This window comes from Furipterus horrens, unplaced genomic scaffold (assembly GCF_987537825.1).
Source record: "Furipterus horrens unplaced genomic scaffold, mFurHor1.1.pri manual_scaffold_15, whole genome shotgun sequence".
NCBI classification, from domain to species: Eukaryota; Metazoa; Chordata; class Mammalia; order Chiroptera; family Furipteridae; genus Furipterus; species Furipterus horrens.
This window is the reverse complement of record NW_028327185.1, coordinates 21017623-21037160: the sequence shown is the minus strand read 5'-3', so window position 1 is coordinate 21037160 and position 19538 is coordinate 21017623. Positions and strand designations below refer to the sequence as shown.

At 44.6% G+C, this 19538-nt stretch overlaps 1 protein-coding gene across 1 annotated transcript in view; it reads left to right on the top strand.

Annotated features, from left to right (window-relative positions):
* Positions 1-19538, top strand: part of TARBP1 (tRNA guanosine 2 -O-methyltransferase TARBP1) — a 61882-nt gene that overhangs the window by 27149 nt on the left and 15195 nt on the right. Inside the window, exons 13-23 of the mRNA XM_090263309.1 lie at positions 3848-3945; positions 6369-6530; positions 8549-8736; positions 9171-9429; positions 9530-9718; positions 11036-11226; positions 11409-11480; positions 13489-13609; positions 14836-14946; positions 16265-16414; positions 19354-19440. Of these exons, the coding sequence (XP_090119435.1) occupies positions 3848-3945; positions 6369-6530; positions 8549-8736; positions 9171-9429; positions 9530-9718; positions 11036-11226; positions 11409-11480; positions 13489-13609; positions 14836-14946; positions 16265-16414; positions 19354-19440 (1628 nt within the window). The remainder of the gene's footprint in view (positions 1-3847; positions 3946-6368; positions 6531-8548; positions 8737-9170; positions 9430-9529; positions 9719-11035; positions 11227-11408; positions 11481-13488; positions 13610-14835; positions 14947-16264; positions 16415-19353; positions 19441-19538) is intronic.

The following is a 19538-nucleotide window of genomic DNA, read 5'->3' as shown; positions in this document are numbered from 1 at the left end:
CTCTGTGGGGAGGTCCAGGCAGTGTGCTGCTCTGCTGGGCAACTTTGATGTCGTTGTGTTTTAAAATTTTTGAAGTTTATTTTTCAGAGTTGTATTATGGAAATTTTAAATATACAAAAAATAGAGATACCATAACAGCTTCTGTTCTCTTTTTGAGAGGGTACAAACGACAGTGGCTTTGCTCTTTGTCCTCTGTTCCTTTTTCTTTTAAAGCCTGTTAAAACTGCAGTGACTCATGGGAGAAAGGAAGTGAGGTGACGGAGATCGTTTGGAGCATGGGTGGTCAGTCGCATTTCCCGTGCGTTTCCCCTGTGGTGCGATCTGTGCTAGTGCTCAGGTTTGGAAGATGTTTGTCTTGAGGGAGATGAGAACCTTGGATCTGGTGTTGGGGTCCATTCATCTGGTGTTGGCCAGGCACCGATTTGAGCACTGACTAGCTGTGAAGGAGGACACAAAGTCCCTGCCTGTGCAGGTAGCATTCTGGTGGGACTGCAGGGGCTGGGAAGAGAGGTGACAAGTGTTAACGATGTAACACATACACAGTTCCATGGGGGGATGGGTAATCAGACAGGGAAAGCAGAGGACGTGCTGGGGTGGAGGCACAGGGGTGCAGAGTTAGGGAGGCTGTCCGGAAGGCCCACTCTGAAGGTGACATTTCAGCAGAGACTAAAGAATGAGGGAGGGAGGTCAGGTGAGGCCCCTGTGGGAGTGCTGGCTGTCGGAGGAGGCAGCCGAGTGAGAGTGATCAGAGATGACTTTTGAGAAGTAAGGGCAGGTTTGGGTGTGGCTGTCATGGAGGGCTTTGTGGCCCGTGTTAGGGGGACGGCTTTATGAGAAGGTTTGAGCTGAGCAGCGATAAGGTCTGACTTAAATTAGAAAAAGCTCAGTCGGCTGTAGCGCTGAGCAGAAGCCAGAGGGGCAGGAGCAGACGCCAGAAGAGAAGCTGCCGGGCAGGGACCAGGCACAGACCTCGGATGCTGAGTCCAGATTTTGGATGTACTCTGATGGTTCTGCCAGCAGGATTTCCTGACGGGCGGGTGTGGGCTGTGAGAAAAGGGAGCGCAGAGGCTACTTGGTTTTTGGAGAAGCTGGACAGATTGGCATTACCTTGAACTGAGATAGAAGACTGGAGTTAGAGAAGATTTTGGAGAAAAGATGGGAAGTTCTGTTTTTGCGTAGTTTACGTGTGAGGGACCTTTTAGCTATTATCCTAGCCGAGGTGTTGAGTTGGCATTTGTCATCTTTCTGTTATTGCTTTTTAACTTAATTCCTTTTTAGCTACAGAGCATACGTTGTACAATTTCAGTTTTTAAAAACTCCTGAAGGTTTGTTTTATGATTGAGGGTGTGGTCTTTCTTGATGAATGTTCTACGTAACTTGAAAATAATGTGTGGGCCGCTGCTGTTGAGTGGCATGTTCCTGTTAGTGCCGTTCACATCCAGGAGTTTCACGGGGTTTTCAGTTTTATATCCTTGCCGAGTTTCTGCTCTTTCTATTCCTGAGAGAGGAATGTTGACGTCCCCAACTGTAATTTGGGATTTGTCTCTTTCTCCTTTCCGTTTTGCCAGTTTGGCTTCATGTAGTTTGAAGTCCTGGTGTTTGGTGCGTCCATGTTTAGGGTTGTGTGTTACCGTGTGATGTTTCTTTTTATCCCTGGTCATTTTATGTACTCTGAGCGCTCCTTCGTCTGATAGTAACAGAACCACTCCTACTTTGGTTAGAATTTGCATAGTATATTTTTTCTGGCCTTTTTAAAAATTGTATTTAGATCATTACATTTCAAGTGGACCTCTTTAGACAGCATATAGGTAGGCCATACATTGTCATCCACTCTGACCGTCCCTGCCTTCATTGGTGTAGCCCGTTTGTACTCAATCTGATTACTGTATGTCTGGATTTAGGCCTGCCGTTGCATTGTTTGTATTCTGTTTACTTCCTCTACAAGGTGCGTGTCTAACTTTTCACGCCCAGGTAAAACTCACATCTCTCCACCTGAAGTGAATGTCAGTCCTTTATCCCCGGTCCAGAGCTGTAGTGGTCTTAGGGCCACATTTGCTGAAAATGCTCCCAGGCAGCGTGAGAGGTTTGCTTTCAGCCATTAAATGGATTTTAAAGAACTCGGCAGAAGAGCCTATTCCACTCACCTGTCTGTTGACGGATCTTTTGTTCTTTGTTCATTTCTCTGTTCCTGTATTTGTCATAGACATTTCGTGAAAAACAAAACAAAACACCTTTTAGCATTTCTTTTAGAACAGGTTTTTTGTTGGCAATGAAATCTCTTTAGTTTTTCTTCACCTGAGAATGTCTCTTTCACTTCTGCAGAATATTTTCACTGGATATAAAATTCTCATCTGATAAACCTTGTTCTTCCACCGTTTGAAGATGTTCCGTTTGCTTCTGGCCCCATGGAGTCTCATCCCCAAAGTTATATGTTGTTTTTTTTCTGCTTTCAAGAGTGTTTCTTTGTTTTTCGTTTTGAGCAGTTCAGTTAAGCTGTGTCTGGGAATGACTTTCTTTGTGCTGATTTAAGTCTGGGCTCCCTGAACTTCTTGAACTTGAAAGCGTCCAGCCAGTGTTTTGCGCAGCCAGTTTTTCAGCACAAGTCTTTCCTCCTCCTGCAGGGCTCCGAGGCTCTTTATTTCTGAATCACTTTTTTCACCTATTGTTCAGGTTGTCTATTTTATTGATCTGTTTTCAAGTTCGCTGACTTTTCTCTTGTATCTCTTTTCTGTGGTTGATCCCACCCAGTGAGTTTTTTGTTTTGTTTTTTAATTTCAATTACTGTACTTTTCAATTACAAAATCTGTTTGCTTTTTATGTTTTTTTTATTTTTATTTTAATATGTTTTATTGATTATGCTGTTACAGTAGTCCCAATTTCTTTTCCCTTTGTTCCCCTCCACCCAGTGACCCTCCTCCCTCCATGCTTTTCACATTTAACTTCTATTTCTTTGCCGAAACTTTCTGTTTTTCCATTTTTTCCAAGGGTGTTCTTGATTGACTGTTGAAGCATTTTTATAAATAGCTGCTTTAAAGTCTTCGTCATATTTTTCTGACATGAGTGGCACCTCCGAGTTGTTTGCTGATGGCTTTTCCTGGGCATTTCCTGATACTTCATGCGCTGGTCATGCTTGTGTGTCTAGTTAACTTGAGTGATCTATGGTGAGACTCTGCATCTGGTTTTATTTTGTGGGACATGGTGGCATTTTGTTCAACACACAGTCAGCCTGGCTGGGGTAAGGCCTCGGTTCCGACCCAGCTTCTGCGGGTGTTGGTTCCCCTGCAGTTAGTTTTCGGATCCCTGGCAGTGCCATCTGCCCTGAGCCATGTGGGCTCCATCGGGGGCCGGGCGTGCTGACGAGTATGGGACCCTGCAGCATGGCTGTCATGGGGCCACTTTCCTGAGCGCCGCCCTCTGTGGACTCCCTGCAAGACTCGCTGTCTGGTTCCTGGGGTGCTCCTTTCACGCTCTGACCATCCTGCTGCCACTTTCGGTGCTCCTGCGCCTGGTCCCAGCCTGCCGGAGGGCCGGGGAAAGCTCCCAGCTCTCACTCAGTGTTACTTCTTTCCCACCCACCTACTGCTGTGACCTTTCAAGTCTTTAAACAGCTGCTTCCAATACTCTGTCGGGACGGGTAGCTGCGGCCCACCCAGAGCCAGAATCCTACGGGGGTGCTCAGCTTAATTACAGCTTCCCCACAGTATTAATGGCTGTTGTATTACCAGAATCCACTTTGGGTAAGTGGCTTACCCAGCTGCTTCACATAGTTGTACTTTTACTAGACAGACTGGTGTGTTTGAACCGAAGTGCTTCCTTGTATCATTCAGCTGCATTTTTTTCTATACAGATGAGGTGTTTCCGCTCCTCCAGAACCTCGTGGCGTCCACTGAAGACAGCATCGGCCAGTTCCTCCTCAGGAGACTGACCACGAATGAACTGAGCACTGTGAGTGTCCGTCGGGCGACTCCTCCTCCTTCCCACCAATGCTGCTGTGAGGGCTGACTCAGGCCCTGTGTTGCATTGAGAAGAAAATTACTCCTGTGGTCGTTCTCGAGAGGCAGTCTAGGAAGCAGAAAAGTAGAAGCTTTGCAGTCCCCGGTCCCACTTCCCTGCCGCTAACTCCTGTGATGCTGCGGAAGCTGGGGGGCTTTCCAGGGCCCCGCTCCTTGTTTGCACACAGGAGAGTATACAGCGCCTTCGCAGGGCTGAGAGTTTCACACGCAGAGTGTTCCGTGGTGCTCCGCATAGTGGTGCGTGTTCGCTCCCAACATCCAGAGACTGTGATGTGGCAGGTTTGGGATGGGACCAGGTATCACTGCATCTATATTTTAAAACTGCATAAGTGATTCCGAAATGAGTTAGGTGTAAGAACGGAGTCACTCAGAAGGCCATTAACATGGTGAGCAGGAAAAAAGAAGTTTATTGGGAGACTCAGCAAGCGGGGAGGGAGCCGTGCTGTGGGTGGCTCCAACTCCGGACTCCTCGGGGAGGAGCGGGTTGCTTTATAGGGGGAAGAAAAAAGGAAGTATTGAGTTTAGTGGCTGTTTGGTTATCTCGCAGCTGCAAGTATGACGGGCTGAGCAAGGCCAAATGCAACTCGGTTTGATGCACCCCTGCTATCTCCCAGGCCACTACAGGCGGAGAACTCCCTGCCCAAAATACCGTTATCTCCCAGGCCGCTGCAGGCGGGCGGAGGGTGGGCATGGGAACTGAGGCTGTCGTTAGGGTCGGGGACAGTGGGTCTCAGATGAGAGGGTGCGTGGTGAATGTACCTGTTTTCTTTGTCTCTGCTCTCCACGTCACCTGTTCTTTCCAGGACATATGGAAAAATCATAAGTTCCCCTCTTTCTTTAAGAATATTTTTAAAATACTAATTCTTATAGCAATGCCTATTCTTAATTTCTTTTTTTGTTTGTTTGTTTTTTGGTTGCAATCCCTAGGGGCAAATGTTGATGCAATTAGAATCAGTTGTCAGTGATGTTAGAAAGTATACTTTTTTAACAACGTTGATTGGAATACCCAATTAAGTACATTTGTTTAATAGCTGATAAGCAGGTGTGAAAATATAAAAAGACAAATTTTATACTGAAAGACTTGAGATGTTATGATATAAAGGCAAGGAACTAAAGAGAAAACCCTCTGATTGGGGAGTACCGAGTAAACAAAATCTGTAGCGGGGACTGTTTATTTTTAACTAAAGTTTTAACTTTTTTATTTATCTTGCTCCAATATCACTTTATTATCAGTATTATTACATTTTGATTACGAAAATTGTTAGACATCTACAAAAGAAGTATAACAAACCCCATTGTGCTTGTTGTGTAAGATAAGTGTTTCTGCTTGGAATTTGAAGCTAACAGTAACTTTAAAAATGGAAAGGTTAATGTGATTTTATCTTTAGAAGCAAAGATTTTACAAAGTAAACTCAATATTTGGTAGTTTAAAGTTGTCTTGAAAAATGCCTCTTCAATAAATTAGATACTGGCATCCCTGATTAAGTACGTTTGTTGGGTAGTTCGGAGTTTAACAGAAACTCTTCCCCCACTGCCCTCGCCTCTGGCTCTCAGGGAGGGAAGCCATGGTTCACAGGGAGTCTCAGCTGCCACTTGGCGGAGCGCCTGGCCTGCAGTGGCTGCTCAGTAGAAACCGATTATGTTAATGAAGTGTGTGCTTCCTGTGTGCCATGGGAGGCCTCTGAGGGTAGAGTGATTGGTATAGTAATAATAACTCGGGCCTAATAATAACCACTCAGTTCATTTGGCATACTTTCAATTCTTTCCAAAACCCTGTGATGGACAGACGTTACCCTCCCCGTTGCACGGACAAGGAGCTGGCCTTAGGAGCTTAGGTGGCCTGCCGGAGGCCACAGAGCCGGCGAGTGGTGGAGCTAGGCTGCAGCCAGGTCTGGCTGGGCCAGGAACCAAGGCCTGCGGTTAAGTCTGTCCGTCCCCCTGGCTGGCTCTGAGATGCTGGGCAAGCTTCTTAACCTCCCTGAACCTTAGTCGTTACCTTAGTGAAGTGGGTGGGCACCTTCTGTGTGAGTGTGGAGTGGGAACCTGCCTGCTGCTGACCATGTGCGAGTCTTGGGGGCAGGGCTGGGGGTACGTGGTTCCTGCCTCTCCGGGCCTCACACCCCAGGTGGCAGCCAGAGAGTCGGCCGCGGTTTATGGGTGGCTGTGCAGAGGGCAGGGGCCCGGTGGGCGCACAGAGGGGGAGGGAATGGAAGGCTTCTTGGGGGGACTGAGCTTTTCTCTCATCAGTGTGTTGTTTTAGTGCCTTTAAACAAACTATTTTCCTTCTGCGCGCTTGTAGTTTTATGAAAATCATGGACCCTGCTGGCTTGTTGAGTGTTTTATTGTCCCTCTTAGGTTTCAGACCTGGATCGTAGCCACTTATACCTGCAGGTCTTAACTGAGCTCACAAATCTCCATCGGACGGTGGAGTGGAAGAGAGACAACCCCATCTGGAGAGTCATTTCTCCCTTGAAAAACGCATGCATTCGGCATCTTCAAGACACAGACAGTGAACAGGTAATGCTCTGTGATTCAGGGTTTGTAGTTCCATTGGGTAAGGCTTACATGGAATGCATATTTGATCATTATATAGTATTTTGATATAAAAAGCATCGGCTGAAATCACATTTTAAAATAGTATCCTTTGCTCATCATATTTGATGAGAATTGGGATTCCCATTTTATTAGGTAAATAACAAAGGTGTGTCGACTTCAGTCTTAACATCGCTTACATCCAGGAAGGGATCCATGCTAGGTCTTTGCTCGTGCACCAGTGAGGGCCACTTTATGTCCACATTAATCAGCCTGGTGTCCAGAGCCCTCCAGACCTGGCTTTCTGCCTCCTTGTCTGACTTTGTCATCCACTGCCTTCTTCTCGGCTGCATCCCTATCAGCCACCAGGCAGAGTGGCACAGGCCACAGCCACATGTCATTCCGTCTGATCCCTCCCCTGAGAATGTCCTCCCTCCAGTACATGCCTGTCAGTAGCCTGGATGGCCCAACACAGACCACGTTTTCTTTGAGGCCTTCTTGGTCGGTGTCTCCTCCTTTCCTTCATTTTGCTGTTGCTCCTTATTCCTCCATTACGGCGTTTACTCCCATCCACTTGCTTGGGGAGTGATTTCTGTATATATGTCTTCTCCACTAGATTTCACTACCTGGAGGCATTTCTTAAACGTGACTTCATAAAGCCTAGTGGTTACAAGCTCAGGCTTTGGAGTTTAGACTTCCAGGGGGTGCCTCCTGGCTTTATCCTTGCTAGCTGTGTGACCTTGGGGAAATTACTTGACTTCTCTGTGCTTCCTATATCACAATTGCAAAAAGAGGGTTATAGGGTTGATATGAGAATTTGAACAAGCTGATACATGTTAGAACAGTGCCTGGGACATAGGAAGCCCTCAATAAACATTAGCTATTTTTACTTAACGCCTGGTAAGTGTTCAATGAAGTTGACCTGAATCATAGTTTAGTCCGGGCTGCTAATTAAAATAACGAAGCTACTTGATTGCTTTAACCACCTATTTGAAAGTTTTGGAGAACTTCCCTAAAAAATGATAACATCCTGGCTAGTAAAAATTAATACATTAGACATATGAAAGACCAAAATCATGAGCCGCGCACAGTAATTCTTAAAGGGAGCTTGGTTTCTTTAGTCATTCACTGAATTACAAGAAGGCTAACAGGGACCATATTGGCTCAAAAGTAACAGTAAATTGTATTTCGTATGTTGGCAGCGTTGCTATGTAAAACTTGCAGAGCCACATGACATATGGTGGGGGGCGAGGGACCATGTGGCATCAGTAGTGGGAAGTTCCTTCGGCACGTGCCGCTGTGGGCAGTGTTCGGGAGAGCTGCCTGGGGTTCCAGGTGCAGCTGCCGTCCTGCCTGTGTCCTGCTTCGTGGTTCCAGGCGGTTTCCTCCCTTGTGCTCCTCCATGTAGAGCTTCAGGTGCTTCCCAGTAGCCCTGGAGGTGGGTTCTGTGCGGCTGCACTTTACAGACACTGAGGTGCAGCATGTCCACAGTCACCCTGGTCGCAAGCGCAGAGCAGGACTCAGACCTCAGCCAGCCCTTGACAGCCGGGCCATGTTACCTCCAAAGCGGCGTGCAGCTGATTGAGGGAGTTACTTCCATGTGTGCCTGGAGCCTTTTTTAAAACATTTTTCAGCCAAGCAGTTACTATGAGACTCACCCAGAGGGCTGTTGAATCCAGATGTGTCGTTGGGTAGGAAGAGGCTGAGTGTCCTAACTCACAGACAGGTGGGGCGTCTGTCGTGGGCTGCTCCGGGCACCCACCTGCCAGGTGAGATCTGCCTGCCTCCTCTGTCTGCCCCACTGGGTGTTTACTGCCGCTGTGCATTTGTTCGTTCACACCGGTCTGTGGAGAGGCGTGAAGCCGCCTGGTGTGCACTGGGCTCCCTCTGATGTTCAGGAGCAGGAAGAGAGAAGAGAAGGCACGGTGGCTTTAGACGGCAGCTTGGGTCCTGCCGGCTGAGGCCGGCTCCCGGTAGGTAACGGTGCTGTGTTTCCTCCTCAGGAGCCGACGCTGGGCAGGCAGGTGCAGAGGGTGGTCAGTATGGCGGCCTTGGCCACGGTGTGCAGGGCCATGGACCAGAAGCCAGAGCTGCAGCCGGACCCCCCGGATGTTGGGCCCATGGAGAGGTTCCTCGCCTCCCTCCAGCTCAATCAGATGCTGCAGAAGACGCACCCAGAGGAGCAAAGCAGGTGCGCTCACCGCTCGCAGTACAGCACCCCCACGAGAGGCATCCTGGCTGCTCACGTTGAAAATCCATTCTCGTTCAGTCACTGGGGTGACTGGTTGCCCAACACAGAGGACAGGGTTTCACAAAGTAGATTAGGCTCCATTCAGGATGATCACGTGTCATCCCATGTTCTTCTCCCTCCTGGAAACCCGTGAGCTTTTCCGCATTTAGTTTTTAGTGAATCATATAAAGTGAGTGAAAATACCTACTTTTAGGGTAGTTAGAAAAAATTGAAATTCATGTGGTTTCCTTGTTTTTGGGTGGACAGGATATTTAATAATAACTGCATAATGACTGCTAATTTCTCCCCTTGAAAGAATAGTGTACATGTGCACACGAAATTGAGACAGACTAAGGAAGGACGGGGCAATGACTTTGTTTTTGTTTTTGTTTCAGGTTTTTTGAAGAATCATCTTCCCAAGGATGGGGGAAAATAGCTGCACAGTATATTCATGACCAGTGGGTCTGCCTCTCTTTTCTGTTGAAAAAGTATCACACCCTTACACCAGCCTTGGAGGGCAACCTCCTGGAGCCCATTCTGCCTGCCGTCCAGACGCCAGCGACGACTTTGCAGTCTGCACTAGACGCCCTCGCCCTTCTCCCCGCTGACCGGGTCTTACCTGTGTTCCACTGCATGAAGCTCTTGCTTCCCAAGGTGAGAGACCGGGAGCCACGAGTGAAAGAATAACTGTACGAATGAAGTCAGCTTCTGAAATTAAATGATAATTATGTATTTCTCTCTCTTTTTCTGCCAGCTTATGGCGGCCTCTGAATCAATCTGCATCGAGGCTTTTGACACAGCGTGGAAGATTATATCTTCTTTAAGCAACACTCAGTTGATATTCTGGTCTAATTTAAAAGCTTTTGTTCAGTTCGTTTTTGATACCAAAGTTCTTACCATTGCTGCAAAAATCAAAGGCCAGGCATATTTCAAAATAAAAGAGGTAACTTTCTTATAATTGGGGTAAAAAACACATGCGTAAAATTTACCATCTTAACTATACTTACGTCTGTTAAGGAATGTTAAGCATATTCACACTGTTGTGACAGATCTCTAGAACTTCATCATCTCGCACAACCGAAACAGTATGTCCATTAATGTCTCCCCATCTCCCCCTCCCCCGTAACCATTCTACTTTCTGTCTCTATAAATTTGACTGCTTTACGTAAAAGGTACACTTGAAACCTATGTAATCTTATTAACCAATGTCACCCAATAAATTTAATTTAAAAAATGGTTTTCTTTTTAATTTATATGACCTTGTAGCACAGGAGGAAGAAGAGTTATATTTGTCACTGAATATTAGATTTGTTATTTAGTCATTCAGTTAACATTTTCAACCTTCTTCAATGTCATAAACAAGAACAAGGAAATTTTAGATGTCAAAGAGCAGTATGAACCACATCCACCCCATGAACGTATGTTATTGGTTCATATCATGTTTAAAATTTTGAATGACTTGCCAGCTTGCCAGTATTGGGAAATTTGCATGAAGATCATGGAAAATGGAATGGTCTGGCACCCTTGGTCCTTTCTACATGACTGCAGTCCCCTGGCGTTGAGTAGGTGCGGCCCGTGCACCTGCCCGTTCCTTCTCTCCAGTCCACACCGTGTCCTCCTGTCCTCTGGACGCTGAGGGCAAATGTCAGGCGCCGTTTGTCAGTGCATTTGTGCCATTGCTTTTCTTGTATGAGACATATTTCTGTGAATATACCCTAATCAAGGGTCCTTCTGGCTTCTGGAGGCATTTGCCTTTCTAACCACTGATCCGTAGCAGGGAACACAGCAGGAGGGAGTGACAGCAGGCCTAGGAATTCACACGTGCCTGTGCCTAAGGGGAAGAAGGACACGCCCCTGTAGGACCCTGCTGCTCCCTGCCTCTCAGCCCTTCCCTGCCGCCCAGCACACACTTCAGAGACTGAGGGCTTTGCTGCCGCAGGGGAAGGGAGGCCACTGTCAAAATACAAAGAAACCAAAACTGCTCTCTTCCTTTGGGACCCTGGCTTCTCTTGGAAAGTTCGGGGTGACTATCAACATCAGTAACATGTTACTATTGAGAAATGAAAAGTCACATTCTGTGATTACTGCACATCTTGTAGAATTCTAATGATAAAGAATTTTTAATTTTCAAACTGTACTCATGCTTCTGTTGGAACTATCATTTGAAGCCATTCACATGACAGTTTTTAGCAACACTAAGATTTTTAGGAAAAAAACTAACTTGGTCAAAGGTTACAGTGACCATTGTTTTTCATTCCAGATTATGTACAAGATGATTGAAATGTCTACTGTAAAAACTGGAGTCTTCAATACACTGATAACTTATTGCTGCCAGTCTTGGTTAGTTCCTGCTTCAAATGTGTCCCATGGGTCTTTATTAAGTGCTAAAAATTACAGCGAACTGGTCCTCGAGGCATGTGTATTTGGAACTGTGTTTAGGCGTGATCAAAGGTAAGCATGCTGTTATCACAGCCTGTCCTAACTTATATTAAGTACCTACGTGGGTAGAATTGTTTTTATTTTGTGACCTTCAATGAACAGAATATAAAGTATTAGTTAACTTTAAATTGGGGGCCTTAATTTTTTTTTTCTGTCTAAAACCTGTTGTTTTATCAAATGTTTTCTATGGGAAGACTCATTCAGGACGTACAGACCTTTATAGAAAATCTCGGACACGATTGTGCGGCAAATGTTGTTATCGAGAAGTAAGTACTAGGGGTTCTTCACACCTTGTCGTAATGGGACATTTAGAATTTATTATAGGAGAACCATTCTGTATTTGTTAAAGTAAATAAATATTTACTCTCACAAGATACTGAATGAGCCTTCAAAACTATGTTAGAAATTATATTCTGTTACTAATATATTTTCTTCAGAATTGACATTATTTACTAAAATTTGATAAAGTTTAAAAAATTTATAGTGTGAAGTCCAACATAAATAAGGAAATTACTATGGGGAACATAAAACCCCTGTCCCTCTTTGTTTGGCCTGGGGGGTGATTATCAGCACACATATTTTATTCTTTTTTTTTTTTTTTGCTAACAGTCACCATATAAACAAGTCAAAATGCTTACACAAAAATAAAATCACTCTTGGAACAGGCCCTAAAATTTTAATATCTAGGATAAGACTATTCATCTAATCTCTGGATTAATGTTTTGGGAGTTCATCAAATAGCTTTTTAAAAAGTTTTATTTTTTATTGTTTTTTAATCCTCACCTGAGGATATGCTCATTGATTTTAAAGAGTGAGGAAGGGGGTGAGAGAGAGAGAGAAACACCGATCAGTTGCCTCCCATATGCGCCCCAACCAGGGATTGAACCCGCAACCTAGCTATGTGCCCTGACTGGGAATTGAACCCACAACTTTTGGTGTATGGATGATGCTCCAAGTAAATGAGCCACCTAGTCAGGACAAGTTTTATTTTTTTAACATAATTTTCAAAAATCTGTGTGTCTAAACCTGACCCATGTGGCTCAGATTGTTGGGTGTTGTCCCACAAAGCAAAAAGTCGCTGGTTCAATTCCTGGTCAGGGAACATGCCTCGATTGTGGGTTAGGTCCCCTGTTGGGATGTGTGCAAGAAGCAACTGATTGATGTTTCTCTCTCACATCGGTGTTGCTCTCCCTCTCTTTCTTCCTCACTTCTCCTCTCTCTAAAAATCAATAAAAATAAAATCCTTAAAAAACTAAAAATATACATTTTCATTGTTAATTATTTTAATTGATCTTGTTTTCTTGACCAGTTTAGTGCAGCAACAAAAGTAAAATTTTTTAGTTGATGATTCCAAAATAACTGAGTTCTACGAGACATGTATTTTGTTAAGTTAAAATGACATTTGTTTCCATTTTACAGTAGGAGCCTTAACATTTATTCTACACTCCTAAACCTATGTAATTAACAACATACGTATACAGTACCGCAAAATCCCGCGATATAGCAAAAAATCCGCGATAATTAAATATATTTTTAAAAGTCCCGTGATACAGTGAGGCCGCAATAAGTGAACCGCGATATACATACTGTATACGTATGCTGTTAAAGTTACATAGGTTTAAGGGTGTAGAATATGTTTAAGAGCATAAGTAGTGTTTATAAAAGTGTGGAAAAGGTTAATAAGGGAGTGGGAACGGTTTATAAGTGGGGGAAGGGTTTATAAAGCCTTAAAATATATATAAATACTAAAATAAATGTAGGGTTCCTACTTCGCGGATTTTCATCTGTCGTGGCGGGGGTGGGGGGTGTCTAGAACGTAATACCTGCGATAAGTGAGGGAATACGGTAATGTAAGTTATAATGAACTTTGGAAACTCACTTACCTTATCTTTCCACATTTGCATACTGAAAATGCTGGGATGCTGCCCTTGAGAGGATGGAGCTGTCGATGGTCCTCACTCAGGAACAGCCTCACGAGTCCTGATCTATTTTGTCCCCTGATAAGATATCATTAATTCAGAGTCAGCTGTGTGCACATGGTTTTTCCACAAGTCTTGAGTGAATTTTACCCTTTCAGACTATCCTTTTGATATGTTCATTTGTTATCTCCTACTGTCTATACTGAATTTAAAAGCATCATCATTAATTATAGACCTACTTAATTTTAAAATTTTTTGGAAGGTTTTTCTATTTGTTATATTATGAAACTAATATTTGAGGTATTTTTCTGTTTTGAAAATGTGCTAACATTGTCTATTATTTTATATTTTTTAGTACCAAAAGAGAGGACCATTATGTCAGAATTTGTGCTGTCAAATTCCTGTGTTTATTAGATGGCTCAGATATGTCTCACAAGTTGTTTATGGAAGATCTTGCAATCAAACTATTAGATAAAGTAAATATGCTCTTTCTTTTGTAAAGTATCTTTGTTGTATAGTTAGCAAGTCAGAATCCAACATTTGCTCTTTCTAGTGACAAAATGTCTTTCTAACTTTTTATCAAGAAAAAACATGAGATTTATGTTCCATATTTTTAGTTAACTGCTGGTTAGTAATTGTCCAACTCAAGTTTGGTTGGAGAACAATAATGTTTTCCCTGTACTATTTGAATTTTACTCTGGGTATTTCCAGTATCAGTCAAAACCAGTTGTAGAGTGCAGTATCCATACACTGTTTTATGTAAAAGATAAAGTTAAAAGGTAAAAATTTAAAGACTAGCATAATGCGAATAGTTTTGTTTTGAGTCTGCAAAGTTACGTATAAATGAACGTTACACTGTCTGAAGAGCGGGTTTGATAAAGCTGGGGAGAAGGTGCAAAGAGGTAGAGTCAAGTACAGCGCTCACCCCTGAATTTGAAGCCCAGGTAGATGGAGTGCTTGACGCCAGATGTACTGGTGGCCACACAGGTCACCTGCAGTGAAATGCACTGTTCATCGTACATTTGTCAGCTTTATTATATAAAACCTGGGAGGTATTTTTATGCAAAAAAGTCCTCCTCCGCACTGTTGGTGTCGGGAGACCTGTCTCAGAGGAAATGGCATTTTGCCAGTTTCCCAAAGGACGTTAGAACTGGAAGCGGCAGGGCGCCCCACCAGGCGGGACGCCAGCGTGCAGTGAGGACAGTGCCGGTGCGAGAGGCTCGGCTGCCGTGCGTGCTCTGCCGGCGGCGGCACTGCCGCTCCCCGCCCGCGGCGCTCCTGTCTTCGGGTGTTTCTCCCAGCCGCACACACCGTGTTTTGAACGGACTCAAGACAAAGGGCATAAGATGAGAAGTGCCTGCTGGTGCCTTCAGAGACAGGTCAGATATCAGTCTCTTCCATCGCTCGGTCCCATGGCCCCTTAGCCAGCCACAGGAATAGAGTCCTTCCAAAGACTTTGGTGCTGAATACAATTAGAGTTCCCTGTCTGATTTTTAAAGCAGGTAAGTTAAGTGACTAACTTAACATTGTTTTAAAGGGAAATGAAACAAGTGTCTCTCTTACCCTCCTTTCACCCTTTTGGAGGGTAAGAGGCTCCTGTGCCGAGTTTAACCTTCTAAGTTTGAAGTTACCGTGGATTTTGTTTTCATTAATCACAAATTCAGTAAGTAATTTCATATTGATTCCCTTCCCTGACCCCCAGGATGAACTGCTGTCTGCGTCTAGAACTCGGTACTATGTGAATTCTCAACAGCACAGAATGAAAAACCGAATATGGCAGATTCTGCTTGTACTTTTCCCCATATTTGATCAGGTATAATATTTATTATATTTGTACCTTTAAGCACAATGTTTCCATATGAATAAACTATTTAGTGGACAGTCATTTTTAAATGGAGAAAGTAACCTGCTTAAAATTTATACTTCAGTTCTTAAAATTAAAGTTAATCAGAACTTTTTTTCAACAAAAAGAATACTGAGACAATTAGATGTTGCAGAAATAAATCAGAAACTGATTTACATGGCCCCATTGAGTGTTTTTCTTTCAATATTTTAATGTAATATCTTAAGTGTTTAAAGGTTCATATGTCATTTGATTGGAAAATCTAAAAACGTAACTCCTAATTTTCAACAGCGAAGTTATTTTGGGTTGCTACTGGGTGGATTGTCGGTATCATTCAGGAAACAGGTAACACAGCTAGTAAAGGTGGATTTCCAACCAAGTCTAACCTAAATTCACGCTCCACTTTATATTGCTGTCGTGGGGGCTTAAAATGAGCTGTCCTGCTTTTCTACCAATTAGAAATTCTTGTAAGAAAAATTTTTCTTCTCTGAAATAAATATACATAATAAATATTTTATGTGTTTATATAAGGAGCTGCTTTTTACCTGCTCCTTAGATATGTTCAGTTACCCAGATAGAAGTGCAGTTTTGAAGCAGATGGTACAAGGGAGGATGATCTTGGAGTCAGAGTCTTGGCCAGAACCAGGAGGCTGTGTGGGCTGGGGGGTGGGAGTCCGTCCAAGGAGCCACAGGAGGCCCAGTGCTGCCCCTCCTGGCTTGTCTGCCTCCTGCTGACTGGTCAGGAGCATCTAGACGCATCATAACAGTGAATTCTGCTGCTTACTAGATATGTGGCTTTGAGACAGTCATTAACTTTTCTGAATCTTCTTTCCCCTGTAAAAGTACAAAGGATAAAAACCTTTCTCACAGAGTCAATGTCCAAGTAAAATGTGAAGTATTCAGTAAAAGTACCTCCTCATCATATTTCAGTCAGCAGTTTTTAGGGTCGTTGTTTGCAGAGTGGTAGATTCAACAGTTAGAATAAAACTTAAAACTGTTTTTTTTAACAGTGACTAATTTTTTAATTAAATTAACCATTTTCAAAGTTGCTAAGAGATTAGGTCTTAATTGTTCCCACCATAAAAAAGAAATGATAATTATGTGAGAGACGTGATAGAGATGTTAGCTAATGCCCTGGAGGTCATCATATCATGATATGTGAATGTGTCAAATCAACATTTTTATCCCTTAAATTTATACAGTATTGTATGTTAATTATATCTCAGTAAAAATAAAGTTAAAACAATAACCATAACACAATTTAATTTGTGAATTTTATTTTTCTCAGAACTTCTTGAACAGAATCATTGACAAGATTTTCCAGGCTGGTTTCATCACTAATCAGGCATCCATAAAATATTATATAGAATGGATCATTATATTGATTCTTCATAAATTCCCTCAATTTCTTCCAAAGTTCTGGGATTGCTTTTCTTATGTAAGTAAAGGAGATTTTTCACTTTTCTTTTTTACTGAAGGAGAGACATGGGCTGTACTGGGAGACTTGCTTTGCTCCAGTGAGTTGGTTTTTGAGCATCAGTTGTCCTTTCCCCAGTGCACGGACGTCCTAAATTGTGATTTGCAAGATTTGAATTAATTTAGGAGACAGGAATCCCTGGCTTATCGAGTATATCATCGTTTTTTTGAGAGCTCTTCTATTCTAACAAAATAAAGATGGAAAAGCCTTCTGTTATTAGGAATTAAGAGAAATAGGTGTTTTTCTATAGTCTTACCAAGCAGTGTCTTTATTTGATCTGAGAGATAAGAATGATAAAGAAGTAAGTGCATTCCTTACATTTTAAATAAGTTTTTAGTAGGGAAATTTCAAACATAACTGAAATAGAGGGACTAGAAGAGAGCCCCTGTGCCACAACTCAAATCTCAATTCATCCCATTCTCGCTCCATCTGCGCCTTGTCCACACCCAGCTCATCCCTCCCCAGCATTTCTTGTATCTTGAAGTCACTTTGAAGGAGCTGATACTTAGATTAGTGATATTCCTGACAAATAACGAATTGTTTCTAAACACTAGCTCCGTTGGTCCCAAGTTCACGTTCCCTTTGTGAGCTGCCTTCTACTTTGTGCAAAAGCAGAGATGCCTTCCTCCAAGAACCTTTTCTGTTTCTTCCTTCCTGAATCAGGGGAAGGAGTGGTGTTTGCATTTCATTTACCGGCTGGACTCTGAATTCTTCACCTTAATCTGCTGAATTTTTCTCTATCCAGCCACTGTCCCGGTGTCTTGTCTTCGCTTTTAAACTTTGAGAATGAGTGATCTTTGCCTTCTTCTCTTGCTCTGCTGAAACCACTGTGGTCCACGGCATTTTCAGAACATGCACACTGAGGGTTTTCTGTGCAGTGACCACCGGCGTTTCTCCTCTGGCTTCATCTGCCTCGCCGTCCCAGCAGCCCTTCCCGCTGGCGTCTGCCTGTCACCACCATGTGCCACTGCCCCTCCTGGGACGCCAGTCGTCTCTGGGCCTTTCATGTTTGCTTTCTCTCTTGGTTTTATCTTACGAATCATCAAATCATGGTCCAGCCCTGAGCTTCTCTTTCTACACTCCCTGTGCTTGTAAACCCTGTCTCTGCTGGCTCGGCAGCGCCAGCCCCTCCTCACATTGTCCTCTTCATCCGTGGTGTACAACTATATTGGTGTCTCTCCTGTTGACCTTCATTCTCCCAGATTGTAGGAGCCGCCTCCTCCTCAAGTCCTCAATTGTGAGACAGGGCAGGGTTTTTGCATTTCACTCCTGCCTGCCTTTGCCCACCCCACGCTTCCTCTTCTGGCTCTTCCTCCTCAAACTCCAGGTAATGGAGAGCAGTAGTCCGTCAATTTCTCTTGAGTGCTTCCCAGACCTGTTGCTCTATTAATCTCATCTGTTCTGTCTGCTCTCCGGTGGTCAGGCTGGCTCAGCTCCCAAGCCTTCTCGACTCATATCCCCAATAATCCAGCCGTGCTTCTCCCCCTTTTTATAGAGCGTTCAGACCTCATAAGTTCTCTTCAATCTTTTGGTATGGACATTAGTCAGGGTTCATTGTAAGGAAATAAAACAGGTTTGGCCAACTGAGTCAAAGAGGGACTTAGGACAAGCAGTGGGGGTGGAAGGAAGTCAGGCAGCTCGCAGGATGCCCAGAACCCTGCCTGGAACGCCACCCAGATGCCAAATCGAGCTGGAAAATGGGAGCAAGTGGGGGCATATGCAGCCACAGAGGCCATTCCAGTGGGGACAGGCTTCAGCCCCGTGGACAGACGGTGCTGTCCCAGCCGTGCCGTAGCCACCTGCATGGAGGCGGGTCCTCCATAGCTCTGCGTTTCTAGGTCATAGGTTCTCGATTCAGTTTGGGGTGGTGCCTCTAGGTGCAGGCCAGGCGGCTTCTCCCAGGCTACAGGGAGGCTTGGGGACTGGGGAAACAACTGTCTGCCCTTGTCAGCTTCCCACAGACCTGCAGGGCGGAGAGGGCCCTGCGGTTGGGAGGGGGTTCAGGGTAAACATCCGGAACAAGTACAGATGTCCATTATACCCTTGCTTCCTTTCAAGCAGATGGCCCTAACTTTTGGTTCTTAGAGACAAAAGAAGTCACCACCGAGGAACCTGTGTCTTCTCAGCAGCCCCGCACGTCTCCTGGACGCTGTCTCCCTGCAGTCACCATGCGGGCCTGTCCCTGCTTGCTCTTGGGCTCCTTTTCTGTTTGCTCCCAGTCTGTCTTCCACACTCGGTCTCCTTCACCAGTGGTCCCTGCTGCTGAGCATACGCGGCCCCTTCCTCTGTTCATGGAGCTCACACTGAGCCCATCCCTCCTGCTGTCACCTGCCCTCGGGGCCACAGCCAGACCTCCCTAGTCGGACTTCCAGCTGGGCGTTCCCACCTCCGCCCCACCCACGTGCACTCTCCGTCCTCAGTGTCCCATCCCAAATGACTACTATTGAGAAGGTTTCTGAGTTTCCCCCGAACCCAGAGCTTTTCCTCCTGGCTTTTTCAGGTTACCCACAAGGTCCACCTAACGCTGGAGCCCTGTCCTGTCACTGCCTTTGCCTTCCACTTACTTCTGTGTCTTTGTCTTGCCCCCTCACCACCTGCTCTCCGCTCCCTGCTGAGCTGTGCCTCCAGCCAGGCCCCTTATCCTGCCCCTCGCCCTCCTGAAGGGAGCACACCCGCCTCCACCCCGCCCTGCACAGCAGTGAGTTAGTGCCTCCTAATGTGTGCTGGTTGTCACGGGTGTTGGCACTTGGCCCTGGGAAATTACTTTTCTTTTTTTGCTTTTCGTCTCCCCCGCGCCCCGGGCTGCAGCTGTCTCAGACAGACGGCTTTCCTTCTGGCCTCTGTTGCTGGCACAGCCGCAGCAAGCCTGGACGACTTCTGTTTGTTTGATTTCTTTTCAGGGTGAAGAAAACCTTAAAACAAGCATTTGTACATACTTATCAGTTTTGTCACATTTGGACATCATTACTCAAAATATGCCAGAAAAGGTGAGTTTAAATTATAAGAAGAGTTTCAACTTGACTGTCAAAATAGAATTTTACATATTTGTCCTCATTTTTGTAAATGTAGAGGGTTTCTTATGCTG